Below are 14235 nucleotides of genomic sequence, written 5' to 3'. Positions count from 1 at the left end.
ATTAATGCACTTGTGTAACTGAATAGCAAGTATTTATGTGTCGTCTGGCGATGACTTGTTACTATACCCACCCAAAGAAAAGCTAAAAAGCATTCACAGGTCAAAACATGTCAGGTTTTTCAGCATATAAAGTTAATCTTTTTAGCATTCTGAGACATTTCTTCTTTACCTTTGTGGATAATACTATGCAGTGCTAGGCATTCTGTTATTAATATATCAATTACTCTTTATTGTTCATTGAACTTTGATTATCGGTATATTAATATATCAAGATGAAGGAAAAAGATGTCCACACTTACAGAAAAAGATCAGATTGGCATATGAATTTTATTTTAACACTAGGGATGAGGCAAATTCAGCAGAGGGAATGGAGATGGATTTGCTGCAACCACCAAGCATCTGCTTCATGGTGGAGCTAGATCTGATACCATAACAGATAAATTAATACAAAACGCAGGCCAGAATAACAACCATTTTAAAAAAGTTTTTGCACTGGGGGCAAAAGCCTAGCATAAGGACACCGCTGCAGTTTTGTGCTCTACCAGGGTACTGATGGTTCTCATCCTTACTTAACAATTAAAGCATTATGGTGTTATGTCTTTTATTTATTTAAAAATTGTCTGAAAAGCATGTTAAAACCAATTAAATGGCAGATTAAAAAATAAAAAAGGCAATAAAATGGTGCCTGCCAAAATGGTATTAAGGGAAGGACACTGAATTTTACATGGCCCCATCCAGCAGTCATATCATACATACTGGTGTGGTGCATGGGGAACGATTGCAGGGGCGGGGGGGAGGGAAGGAAAAGCAAATACTGTACACTCATCCCTCCATATTTGCGGCTTTGATATTTGCAGATTTGATTATTCACAGATTTGATTAATATGTAATCTCTAGGAATATCTAGGTCCTCCAGTGCAACTCTATGGTCAACATTAACTAAATGTTGCACTGAAAGACCTAGACATTCCTAGAGAGAATACTCTACTAGGCATTTGTAGCTCCTCCAGCGCAGTTCTGTGGTCAGTGGCTGTTGGACATTGACCACAGAGTTGCACCGGAGGACCTAGAGATGCCTAGAGAGGTGTCCTCTCAGGTAAAAACATGGTGGTTTTGTTATTTGAAGTTTTTCCATATTCATGGGGGTCGTGTCCTTAACCCTTGAGAATATGGAGGGACAAGTGTATTTCTAAAGCTGTGGAGAGCATATTACAGCTCGATTTGTAGTTCACAATAGCAGAGCAAAAAGATGCACATGTCTGCCACTAGACTCAGATAACTGGCCTAACAAAGACAGCCACACATTTTCTTATGTAAACTTTAGGGTCAAAGTAGGAGTTTATCGCATGCAGTTTTCACACTGACCTGGGCATGGGACGAGATTGGGCTGGAACAGGTTAAAACTGATTTTACCACATGCAAAATTGCTGCTGCACTGCTGCCTGACCATCACCCGTCCTTCAGCAATGCTCTTGTAGTATCAAAATTGGCTTCCAAAGCATTGTTGGAAGACGGGTGATGGTTGGGCGGCAGTGGAGCAGCAATTTTGCTTGAGGTAAAATCAGTTTTAACCCGTTCCACCCGACCCCGTCTTGTGCCAGGGTTAGCATGAAAATTACATGTGATAAACTCCTTGGACTTTAAGAAGGATGCATATTTCCAATTATTGGTCTGTTTTCTTCTTAGCAAAGACAGTTTCTCAGAGATACATGCCTGTGCCATCAGATTTACAGATTAAGTCTGTGTTTACCTTCCAATAAGCAATCACAAAACAAAGCACACTAAAGATAAGATACACAGGTGCAGAAAAGCATGCACTATGAGAAAACAACTTTCATCACTTGAGGGAGCATCTTCACTAAAAATAAGGTAGGGACATATCATGTAGTCTGGCCTGATGGAGTTTTGACAGCTAGAAAAAAATCCATGGCTTATTATTTCTCTCTCCTCCTTCCCCTCCCTTTTGGCCAAACCCTTCTTTACTCTTCCTTCTCTTCTGGGGAATGAATGTAGCTTGCAGTGTTCATGCATCATGTACAGAAACCACTTTTCATTTTCTTTAATAAAATGCATCTCAAAATATAGTGCAAACCCATTATTTCCTGGCCATTTTGTAAACAGGCTTCCAGTAACCTCAGGAAATGATACCACTGTTTTTAAAAGGATTCAGGGCCAGTTTATGGGCTTACCTCGAGATTTATCTAGAGTCAGAAGTGATGATATGGGAAATCTGACCATTCTGGAAGATGATTTTGTAGGTGACAAGTTGACAGTTGAAGCAGAATGTGCAAATCGTGAATACAGTACTTTCTCTGAAGGTTTGGCTGTGATGTTCCCTTTGGAAACTGAGGACTCCTGGAACTGGAGTGAAGTATGAGGTATGCTTGAATTGGAACGTGCTGCTGTCTCAGATCTGCAGAGACATAAAAAAACCAAAATGGTGTGCATAAGCTGCCATTTTTTAAAAAAAATCCAGCCTCTCATCATGTTCGCAAGAGAACTCCCCCCCCCCCCCGATTTTCGAGTGCTCTGGGAATCAGCGTTCGGTGGTGCAGATGAAGTAAGGGGGACAAATTCACCTTCCTTCCCAGTCCAATAGAAAACCTTCCTCTCTTCCTCCTCCTCAGCACACTCTCTCAGCCAAGAAACTCTCATAGATTTAAACGTTAGGTATAAATGCAATACAATATGTGTGTGAGAGCTTTGTTTGCACCAACTTGGAAGCGGAGTCTGTTGTGGTTTTATTTCTGAGGAAAGAGGAAAAGATGACACTTAACCCCCACCCCCCCCCCACTAACAGGTTTTTTTTTAAAGTGTCAATCAAACCACGCACACCTTTGTCATATCAATGACATGAATATTTAAAGGTACTGTCTACTGTGGCCATGCAATAACAAAGATGTGCATAAGCTGACAAATTTTTATTTTTTAAAAAGTACACAATCTAATGATGTTCCCAGGAAAACCAGGAATAATGATGTTCCTTCCCTGGCTTTTGCTTTGGTGGCAGGGAGAGATGAAAGGGGTGGGTATGATCAGTCCATTAACCCCTCTCTTCCTGTGCTCCGAATTGAATCAAATGCAAGTTGCCATTGGCAATGATAAAAAAATCCTGGTTCTTTTGAAAAGACACACAAAATGCCTCAGTTTCAAAAGCATCGGGTTATATGCACCAGTCCCCCCCCCCCTCAAATTTGGGTTGGAAAAATCGGATGCAAGTGTAAAGACCCCCTTTTAAACTGGTTTGCAAACCAATTTATAACGTAGTGTAAACGGCCCCCAGGACTGCCCTCCCCCACAGATATCAAAATCTGTGGATGTTCAAGTCCCATTATATACAATGACATAGCAAAATGGTGTCTCTTATATAATATGACAAAATCAAGATTAGCTTTTTGGATTTTAAAATTTATTTTTAAAGCCATGGATGGTTGAATCCATGGATACTGAGAGCCAAGTATATAAGGTTTCATGCTGAATTACATCACTAGAGCCTCCCTGGTCTGGCATCCCAAGTGGGAAATGCTTTCAGTAGAGTACACAATGTCCTTTGGGTTTGCGTAAGTTTCTCCCTCAGTCTCTTGAGGCTCATCCTACAAGTACCTGTATTTTCCAAATCTTTGGACTTGCTTTCCTCCACTTTCTAGTTTGCAGAAAGAAAGAAAACACTTATTTGAAACTGGTGAATTTACAACAGGAGATGAGTTGAGTCAACCAAATACATGCAAACAAATTTGCCTAGTTTGATTGGGAAAAATGGGCTTTGCCTGTTTGATGTAATCTGGTTTACTATCATGACAGTCTACAGAACGTCTTCAAGATGCCTATGAAGTGAAGTATTATCTCATTTTTGTCAATGTTTTATTTTTTATTGTTTTTCACTGGGCAGTCTACATGAAAACACATTAGTTTGTACTATAATGGTAACTTCTCCTTATTGTTACTGAGAAAGTTGCCCAAAAATAAATAGGTAGTACAGAAACAACAGTTTCCCCATATGTTCATGCATAAGCTATTTCCACTGGTGAAAGCACAAAGAAGGTTGGCCTGGCTTCAATGCTCATTTCAGGTCAGACATTTGTTTTTAAAATTCCTTCCACCAGAGAAACATCTGGTTTTGTTTAAGTGAAAGTGAATCTCTCCGGCTCCAAAGGCCATTGTTTTAAAAAGAAAATCTTCTGGTGCAAGTAAGGTGTTCAAAATAAGAGTTTGCAAAATGAAAGTATCTACCGGAATTGTCAGAGGACTAAATTCAATTCTTTAAACACAAAATCATTGGAGCTAACTCAGTATAAAAGCTTACATGAGAGTCATGGGCAAAGCTGTCTTGCAGAGATACAATCACATTACTTGATAATAATAATAATAATAATAATAATAATAATAATAATAATGTTTTTATTTATATACCGCCCTTCCATCAGATCAGGGTGGTTTACAGCAATTAAAACACAATACAATAATAAACAATTAAAAACATAGCATAATTACAGAAAGCATAAAAACAAAAGGCCCCAGGTTAGCCAGTCCCGTTGCCAGTGTGGCGGAGGAGGCCTATAGGACCTTATTCAGGGAATGCGGTCCGGAACAGAAAGGTCTTTAGGTCCCGTCTGAATTGGGCCAGGGAGGTAGCTGAGCGGAGCTCTATGGGCAGCGTGTTCCAAAGGGCCGGGGCGGCGATGGAAAATGTCCTCCTAGTAGTGGAGACCAATCTCGCCCCGGGAATCCTAAGTAATTGCTGCCCAGATGTTCTGAGGGTGCGGGACGGAGAGTATGGGGAGAGGCGGTCCTTCAGGTATCCTGGGCCCAGGCCATTTAGGGCTTTATAGGTCATCACCAACACCTTATATTGCGCCCGGAAGCGAATGGGCAGCCAATGGAGATCTTTTAATACCGGTGTTATATGGCTGGCCCTGGACGTACCAGTGACCAGCCTGGCTGCCATGTTCTGCACCATTTGAAGCTTCCGGGTTTGGTATAAGGGTTGCCCCATGTAGAGTACATTGCAGAAATCCAATCTCGAGGTTACCAGGGCGTGTACCACAGTTTCAAGGTCCCTCTGGGCCAGGTATGGGCGCAGCTGGCGAATAAGCCGAAGCTGATGACAGGTGCTCTTGACCGTCGCATTCACCTGAGCAGTCAGGCGAAGGGACGAGTCAAGAAGCACCCCCAGACTGCGCACGGAGTCCTTCACAGGGAGCGTGACCCCGTTCAGGACAGGTGGAACCACCGCCATTCCTGGACCAGGGGAACCTATCACGAGTACCTCCGTTTTCTCTGGATTCAGCTTGAGTCGGTTTTCCCTCATCCAGCCCATTACTGACTCCAGACAGGCCACGAGAGGAGAGACGCCATCCCCAGTCACTGCATCAGTCGGAGACATAGAGAAAATGATTTGGGTGTCATCAGCGTACTGATAACCCCGTGCCCCATGTCTCCGGATGATCTCTCCCAGCAGTTTCATGTAAATGTTAAATAGCATGGGAGACAAAATGGCTCCTTGAGGGACCCCAGTTTTAAGGGCCCTCTCGTCGGAGCACACGTCTCCCAGCTGCACCATCTGGGACCTCCCAGAGAGGTAGGACCGGAACCACTGGAGTGCAGTGCCCCCGATTCCCACCTCTGCCAGGCGCCCCAGAAGGATACCATGGTCTATGGTATCGAAAGCCGCTGAGATGTCCAAGAGCACCAACAGGGACACGCTCCCCCTGTCGATGCCCAGACGGAGATCATCGATCAAGGCGACCATGGCCGTCTCAACCCCGTAACCCTCCCGAAAGCCAGTTTGAAATGGGTCCAGATAATCCGTTTCATCCAAGACCCCCTGAAGCTGGATTGCAACCGCCCTCTCGATCACCTTCCCCAGAAATGGCAGCAGTGATACTGGCCGATAATTGTTATACACCAGGGGGTCGAGGGAGGGCTTTTTCAATAAAGGTTTTACTATGGCCAATTTCAGATCGGATGGAAATTGCCCTTCCCTCAGAGATGTATTAATAATCCGGCGTAACAATAGCGTTACAGCCGGACCCCCCTGGGCTGCTAGCCACGAGGGACAGGGATCGAGAGAGCAGGTTGTCTTCCGAACACTTCCGAGGATCTTGTCCACATCATGCCAGGGACTGAAGGACAAATTACATTTTCCATTTTCAGAGCTTGGGAAAAGATGGATGAACACAATGAGATGCTCAAGACATTCTTAACTAAGAAGAGGTAGGATGGTACACTGATATCCAGATCATCATATCCTCTGTCATTTTACAGATAAAAACCAGGACACATCTGGCCAAGCAATATCAAATGGCAAAAGTTATAAATAAGGAAGAATAAAGAAGCAAAGAGAAAATGCAGCAGGTTGCTTTTGTCTGAGCCTTCTGGGAAGGGCAAGATTTCAACCACTTCTCTCCTTTCCCTCCTGCTGAATTAAGTGTCTGCAAGCTACTTCTGTACTTTGAACTCAGTTTGCAACAACTGAAATAATCTGAAGAAAAAGAGGGAAAGTGAGAGGAAGAGAAAGGAAATGGGATATTTTAAAAGAAGCGGATAAATTGGACAACAGAAGATGGATTGGAACTGGCTTGCCAAATCGAGACAGTTGGAGGATATGAGATCTTCCTCCTACTGCCCATTTACAGATGGCTTCAGCTAAAGATGGAAAGAATACTAATTTTCCTTTCCCTTATGAGAAAAGCTGTCTTGACTCATCTGGCCACTGCAACAAGAAAATGGTCAACTGCTATCCCCTTCCCCACACCTGCCATCCCACTTTGGGCATTTTTGTGTGTGGGGGGATGTCTTTTGAAGAAAAACTTTACCTTTTGAAGAAAGGTGGTGGGAATTTTTTTTTTTTGTCTTCTGAAGAAAAAGTCAACTTTTGTAGAAAGGTGGTGGAGGAAAATCTTGTAAAACATTTATGTGCAGAACATGCAAAAACTTTTATGATTTGACCCAGTGGGTTGAAGAGTTTTGAAAGTATTCAATCTTCCACGCAAGAATGTAAAAAAGTGAAGATTTATGTCCCTAGTTTCATATTAATTCTTCTTCAAAGTAATGCTCCACATTCTAATTTTACTGTGGGGTTAGCAACGGCATCCAGGTTTTAAAAATATGTAATAGGAAGGACAGGAGGGTGGGGAGAGGTTTTAATCAGGAACACAGCATGCAAGGGATGGAAGCTTTTTAATCCTTCCTTCACCAGCAGCAATGACAATGAAAATTATCTCCCTGCCCAACCCTGGCAGATCAGTTAGTCTTAAGGAAAAAAGCTTGCATGGATGCTAGGCTTTTCCTTATGGGCAAATGTTGCATATATATGTGTATGTGTGTGTGTGTGTGTGTGTGTGTGAGAGAGAGAGAGAGAGAGAGAGAGAGAGAGAGAGAGAGAGAGAGAGAGAGACTTTAATCGGAATTGTGCCTGGGGAAGGAAGGGTTTAACATCCACTCTCAAGGACTGTGATAAAACTTTTCAAGCCCTTTCACAATTCACAATTATAACCTTACGATTGAACTAGAAATTCCAAGGTTTCACTGTATGGGATTCTGGGATGTGTTGTTTAGGGAGGGGTATTTAAAGGTACTTAATTCTGCCTGATTTTTGGAAGCTAAGCAGGGTGAGTTCTGGTTAATACTTGGATGAGAGACTGCCAACAAATCTCAGGTGCTGTAGGCTACATTTCAGAGAAAGAAACTGGCAAAATGAGTATTCCTTGCCTATGAAAACCTTATGAAATTCATGGGGTTGCCAGAGGTTGATAGACTACTTGAAGGTATACAGACACACATTTAGAATTCTCAGAGAGCTCTAGTGTAGCCATGGTTACTAAAGTGGAATCATAGTGCTCTAAGGTCTAATCTGCACAGTAGAATTAATGCAATTCAACACTGCTTTAACTGCTGTGGCTCAATACTGTAGATTCCTGGGATTTGCAGTTTGGTGAGCTTTTTAACCTTCTCGGTCAGAGAGCTCTGGTGCCACAAGAAACTACAAATCCTAGCATTTCACAGCACTAAGTCATGGCAGTTAAAGCATTATCACATTCCATTATTTCTGCAGTGCAGATTAGACCTTAGTGTGTACTGTGAAAGTGCCCCAGGAGCATCTGTGACTGAGAGTATATTTTAAAACAAAAACACCCTAAAATTATTTTGTAACCCACCCTCCTCATGTTCCTGGACTACTGAAACTCAGAACAACACAGTCTAATCCAGGGGTAGGCAACCTTTTTGAGCCGGGGGCCGGGTTGCTGTCCCTCAGACAACTGGGGGGCCGAAGCCAAAAAATAAATAATTATTTTTTTTTAAAAAAAATATTAAATATATAAATAAACCAGGACAAATGTAGGACAAAATTTTCAAATGGAAGACACTTTTTTTAAAAAAAATGGAGGACACGTGAAAAAATTCGCTGATTTTTTAAAAAATGTTAATATAAATGCATGTTTCTGAGGCTTCTATAGACAATTGCCCCCCAAAGGTCCCAGCGGCAATCAGCGGCAGGACTAGGCGGGGTCCGGTCCCAAGGCCTTGCCGGGCCGCATCCGGCCCATGGGCCGTAGGTTGCCTACCCCTGGTCTAATCCCTTCTGCACCTTCTCAGAATGGCTGCAAGACACTACCAACACCAGTGTGGTGTAGTAGTTAGTTTATGGACTGCAACTTGAGAAAGACAACGTCTGTCCCCACCAAACCATGAAATTCACTGGATGACTCAGTTGTCAGAGGGATACACTACATGTGGCAGGTAGTGGGGGAGCTATGAGCTAGGACAAAAACTTAAGTAATATGATAAATACTGCTAGGTATTGTAAGATGCCGTGCATTTTCCCTCTTTTCTGCAGAGGGGTGTGAACATATTTGAAGATGTTTATTCCAGATGAACTCAGAAGAGCTCAAAAGAGGTGCTCAGGATACCAGATGGTTTAGCTTATAGGCCTCCAAAGTTCAAGTCAAAGACAGAGAGGTTATCTGAAGGTCAGAAAACCAGGTGTCTAGAACAAGAGGTTTGGACTTTCTTTCAAAATGATATGTCCATCCTCGGATGGACTTTGTTTCTGTGAATAGTTGCAAAAGATGGTGGTGAGCAAAGCTTTAAGTGTTAAGACTACAGGGGCCATCACTGTTTTGTAGTCACAAACACAACTTTGATTTTGACACTGTTGCCACAATCAAAACCTGCCTGCTCATCCTACTTTACCAGTCATCCTACTTTACCAGGCATGGAAAGAAGGAGAGCCATTCTGCCAAGCACAACTGAATGATGTTTGTCCACCAGGTTTTGGGTGGCCAGGAGGAGTTATGTAAATCCTTAGTTAAGTATTAGCTGATACAGGAATAATTTCATATAAGCTGATATAGTTAGTTAATCAGTTTCCAAGAAATGCTTTATGCATTGATTTGAAATCTCTGCATGTCAACCCAGGAAACCTTGCACTTGCAGAGGATTCTGGGGAGTGAGTTTTATTGGCTGCTGCAGGAAAACTGTTGCTGCTTCATATATGGTTACTCTTATTGGATTTTGTAGAAATATGGATAGAGCAATAGGTCCTGTTTGCACAAATTATGACCATCTGAGGTTGCTAGAGTCAAAATGGAGCTTTACTGATTGTGTAGAAGAGGGAATTTCAGCAGGTGTTCCTTGTTACCTGGTTGCATGACGAGCAACAGTTGCAGAGATTCCATCTTTTGCACTACCATTAAAGGTGAATGAGCTCGCTCCGGTTTTCAATTTGGCAACCCCTATCAAGGGAGGACTCAGTGTATCTTGTTCAAGTCCAAATCAAGTTCAAGATCTGGAATCATCAAAAGTCTGCTGAAGCTTCTAGTTCACTTGTCTGCTTCAGAGTGTGGAAACAGCCAAGCACTTGGGAGGCCATATACCAATGGGTTATCAGTTCTGCTGGCCTGTGACCACTGAAGTTCTCCCTTTCCTTTGTCCTCTCCCTTTCTTACACCTTATATGGAAGTTTCCAGCTTTGTTTCTGTTGTTTAAGGCTTGTTCACATTATTGGTATGCTATCAGTACAAGGGCAACCAAGAAGGCTGAGAAATACACCACAAAATGTTGCATATAGTATCATAGTCTTTAGACAATGCACCTACCTTTTAACATATTGAAGAGCATTCCTCAATGAAAATATTTCTTCTTGCAGGGAAGCATTCTTTTCCTCAATAGCATCTAGAGCTTTCAATTTTTCTAGAAGATTGCTTTGTATCTTCTATTTTAAAAAGGAAGAAGGGAAGAAAGACATTGTGGAGTTAAATATTTGTGGTGAGATTTTCATATATTTGGGGATTAACATGGAGGATTTGAATTGATGCGTGAGAAATCCTCCCTTTCCCAAAGTTCCACAGAGTAAAAGATGCATAAAACTCTCCCTTGAGATCTTAGTCATTAGACTGACTGAGATTTTTTTTTTCCTTCTCAAGACTTCTGAAACATATCCTTGCATTGTTCCAATGCATATTTTATAGTCCCACACCTTCACTGTACTTCCATACCCTTCAACATTTCACAGATGAAGGCCAGGCCACATATGGCCAAGCAGCATCAGAGTGTGGTCAAGATGGTAAATATTATTAATGAGGAAGAGCAAACAAAATAGGAGAGGCCACAGCACTTTGCTTTTGCCTAAGTCTACTGGGAAGGGCAAGATTCTGACCCTCTCTCCCTTGCTAAGTTAATTGCGTGAAAACTATTTTTGTATTTTTAAAACACTCTGCTTCAACTGAAATAAGCCAAGGGCAAAGGGAAAAAGTGGGATGAGGAAAGAGTAGCTGAAAAAGTGGGATGATAGAGGATTAAGTTTGACTATCCCTGATGTATTGAGAAGAGTTGGGGGATATTCACCTCCTAATGTTTCACCCTGCCTTTCTCCACCAGACAATCTTCCCCAAAGGTTCCTTCTGCTTTCATTATGCACTTCTATCAAGGATTCACACCTCCACCAGTCATTTGTTTTTAATGCTTTTAGGTACATATGTGAAACTTATCCTGGAAAGAAAATAGTGCTGGTTGTGGCAGGAATAAAGACTGCATTGATCAGAAATGGGTATTCTTCATGTGAATTCAAGCAAAGAAATTGTGCATGTATGATCCACCCTTTTAAATGCAACAGTTTTGTAGTCTAGGGTCCCACACTAAATGTTACCAGGTAATGAGATAGAAGTTGTGGAGTTGAGTTTGTATTTGGTGGCAGCCCCACATTCTTTGTGTCATTTTGTTCCAGACAGAAAGTGAAAAACAACAACTTTGGGAGGGCATAGAGACCCTTTCATGCTACCCAGTAATAAGACTATAGGATGGGTTTTTAGTCTGTTTTTAACAGGAGTATATTTTATGTGATTTTATATTATATTTTATATTGTGTATTTTATGTGATTTTATATATAGACATTTTAATTATTTGAATTTTATAATAATTTTAAAGGTTTTATCTGTGAGCCTACTTGGGTCCCTCTGGAGAGAAAGGTGGGATATAAATGAAATGTATCAATAAATAAATACACTTTAACGGTCATGTTTCCATCCTATGGAATTGTGGGATTTGCAGTTTAGGGAGGGGTATTTAGAATTCTCAGCTAGAGAGCTCTAGTGTCACACCAGACTATAGATCCTAGGATTCCATAGGATGTTGCCTTGGTAGTATAAGTGGAAACATAGGCCCATTACAGACCGGCTCTTCCGGTGCCCCTGTCACGTGCTAGGGGTTGGTCGAGGACCTAGCGTCCACACTGGCCTCACCCCTAGCACGTGACAAGGGCGTAAAGATGGCGGCGCCCTATACACACAGGCGGCACCATCTTTACGTGCTGTATGCATAGCATCCGCATGTCGCGCACCGGATGTGATGCCGTGAATGCGCGAGTAGCGCCTCGCGGCATCTCATTCGGGGCAGAAGAAGAAGCCCCGCGGTTTGGATGCTGCGGTTCCCGGAGGCAGCAACCAGCAGCGGTGCAAGACTTCCCCTTCTGCGCAGTCTGTAACGTGCCATAGTTCTATAATCATGTAGTCTGGGATAGCCTTGATGGTTGCAACTCAGTTCTTTTAAACTGGCCTCAACTCAGAATTTCTCCACATTAAGAGTTTACCTTCTTTAGTCGTGAGATGGGAAGGAAGCCATATGAGAAATATTTTTCATACTTACCTATCTGAGTAATTTAGATAAACAAAAGTAAGCCAACTTGGAAGACTGCAGGAAGAACCCAAGCTGAGAAGGCTTCCTTTTTATGTCTCCCTAAAGGTCTCGCCTGCCTGGCCTCCCTCAGCAGAATGACAGAATGTCTGCAAAGGATCCAGCTGTGGTCTGCTTTTGCCAGGACAAACCTCTTTTCCCCATTAGTAACCAGGATCTTGAGCCAAAGTTGGTTTCAAATTACAGGCAGGCTGAGGTGGCAATGATGGCGAGATCTCACAGTCATATCAACTGTTTCCCTCTTTAAGTAGCCTGTTATCTAGTAATATCATAAAACTGTAATATCATAAATATGTTGAATGCCACCAAACCTATTATATTTTAAATATGGTATAAAAACTTAATGGCTCACTATGATAATTTCTTCTCTTAGACTTCCCAGTGTAGAGTCTCAGAAATATTTCAGAGCATAGTCATCTGTTATGATTTTCCTCTTATATTTTAAGCTATAGGTGTGTGCACAGTAAAGCAACCTTTGCACTTTACTCCTTGACTTTTTTCTGTAGTCGTTCCAAGTCTTTGCTATTTTATGCTAGCAGTGTGGTGCCATCTACATATCCACAATTTTTGATGTTCCTTCCTCCAATTTTCATGTATTCTTTCTCCTAGTCTAATCCTTCTTTGCGTATGATACATTCAGCATAAAGTTAGACAGGGTGACAAAATGTAGCCTTCCCTAACTCCCTTGTCAATTGGAAACTATTCTGTTTCACTGCAATCTGTTCTAATTGTGGCCTCTTGTCCTGAATTCAGGTTATGCAACAAGGCATGGAAGCACACCCATTTCTTTAAGACACAATTCATAATTTTTCAAGATCTACACAAAGGCTTTTTATAATCTATTACAGGCTATTTCTTTGAAATTCTGTCGTGCATGCCATTACCCAACATATGCCTGCAATATGATCACTAGTGACTCTTCCTTTCCTGAACCTAACTTGGACAGCTGGCATTTCTTGCTCTCTATATAATAAAAGTCTTTGTTGTAGAATTTTGAGCATCACTTAGCTTGTATAGGAAATTAATGCAATGGTCCTGTGGTTATTGCAATCCCTGGTATCCCCTTTCTTGGGGACTGGAATGTATATTGAGCTTTTTCAGTCTGAGGACCATTGTTTTGTTTTCTATGTTTGTTGCCAGATTTTACTTAGAACTAGAGAATATTCTGTCTCTGTAGGTTCAAACAGCTCTATTAGTAAGCCATCTGTTACTAGTAATTAATTTCTTTCATGTGCCCTGAGTACAGCTTTCACTTCACTTTCTAAAACTGTAGATGTTTCTTTATTGACTGAACTTGTAATGCTTTCATATCTTTTATATAGTTCTTCTGTACCTTGTTTTCATTGGCCTGTTACAGACGGGCACTTTAGTATGCGCTCCGCGCGTGCTAGGGTTAAAAAGGGGCGTCCTTTCTGGACGCCTCCAACCCTAGAAAGTGCGGAGCATGTACAAAATGGCGGCGGCCGTTCCACACGGCCGCCGCCATGAGGACGTCACGACCGCGCTGCCTCTATATGGGGTGGCACGGAAGTGACGTCCTCGCTCCGCGCCAGGGCGTCTAGTGTGCCCTTAGCATGGAGCAGGAAGGAGCTCCGTTTCGGAACTCCTTCCTGGTTTGGTCCGCTGGGCGCAGCCTTCACACAGCTGCGCCCAGCGGACCAAAGGAGAAAGGGGCCAAGCGGCCCCTTTCTCCTCCTCCCCGCCGCCACAGGGTGTCCTTGGGGCTTGAAGCCCCAGGCACACCCCTTTTCAGGCTGCGGGGAAGCAGCGTTTTGCCGCTTCCCCGCAGCCTGAAAAGCGGTGGATCGGGGCCTCAGCGGCTGCCGTTCTAGACACTAAGGCCCTGATACACCGGGGAAAGGGGCGGGTACAGCCCGCCCCAAATGGGCGGTCTGTAACCCGCCTTTGTCTTTTTATTTCCACTTGGTTATTTAATGTATTTCCATACTGCTTGTAGAGTATTCCCACTCTTGGTTTAAAAATCCCTTTTATTTCTCAGATCTTGTGGAAGAGGACTCTTGTTCTTCCTTTTTGTTGTCATTTTC

The 14235-nt window shown here is 42.5% G+C and overlaps 1 protein-coding gene across 3 annotated transcripts in view; it reads right to left on the bottom strand.

Moving 5' to 3' along the window:
- LMNTD1 (lamin tail domain containing 1) overlaps positions 1 to 14235 on the bottom strand; it is a 235100-nt gene that overhangs the window by 47796 nt on the left and 173069 nt on the right. For all 3 annotated transcript variants that reach the window (XM_089524667.1, XM_089524668.1, XM_089524669.1), the window contains exons 5-6: positions 10098 to 10213; positions 2190 to 2413 (exon numbers count right to left, since the gene is read on the bottom strand). In XM_089524667.1, the coding sequence (XP_089380793.1) occupies positions 2190 to 2413; positions 10098 to 10213 (340 nt within the window). The remainder of the gene's footprint in view (positions 1 to 2189; positions 2414 to 10097; positions 10214 to 14235) is intronic.

Source organism: Sceloporus occidentalis, unplaced genomic scaffold (assembly GCF_023333645.1).
Source record: "Sceloporus occidentalis isolate IW3139 unplaced genomic scaffold, rSceOcc1.0.p SCAF_5, whole genome shotgun sequence".
In the NCBI taxonomy this organism is placed as follows: Eukaryota; Metazoa; Chordata; class Lepidosauria; order Squamata; family Phrynosomatidae; genus Sceloporus; species Sceloporus occidentalis.
The sequence above is the reverse complement of the archived record's forward strand: the minus strand, read 5'-3'. Positions and strand labels throughout refer to the sequence as shown.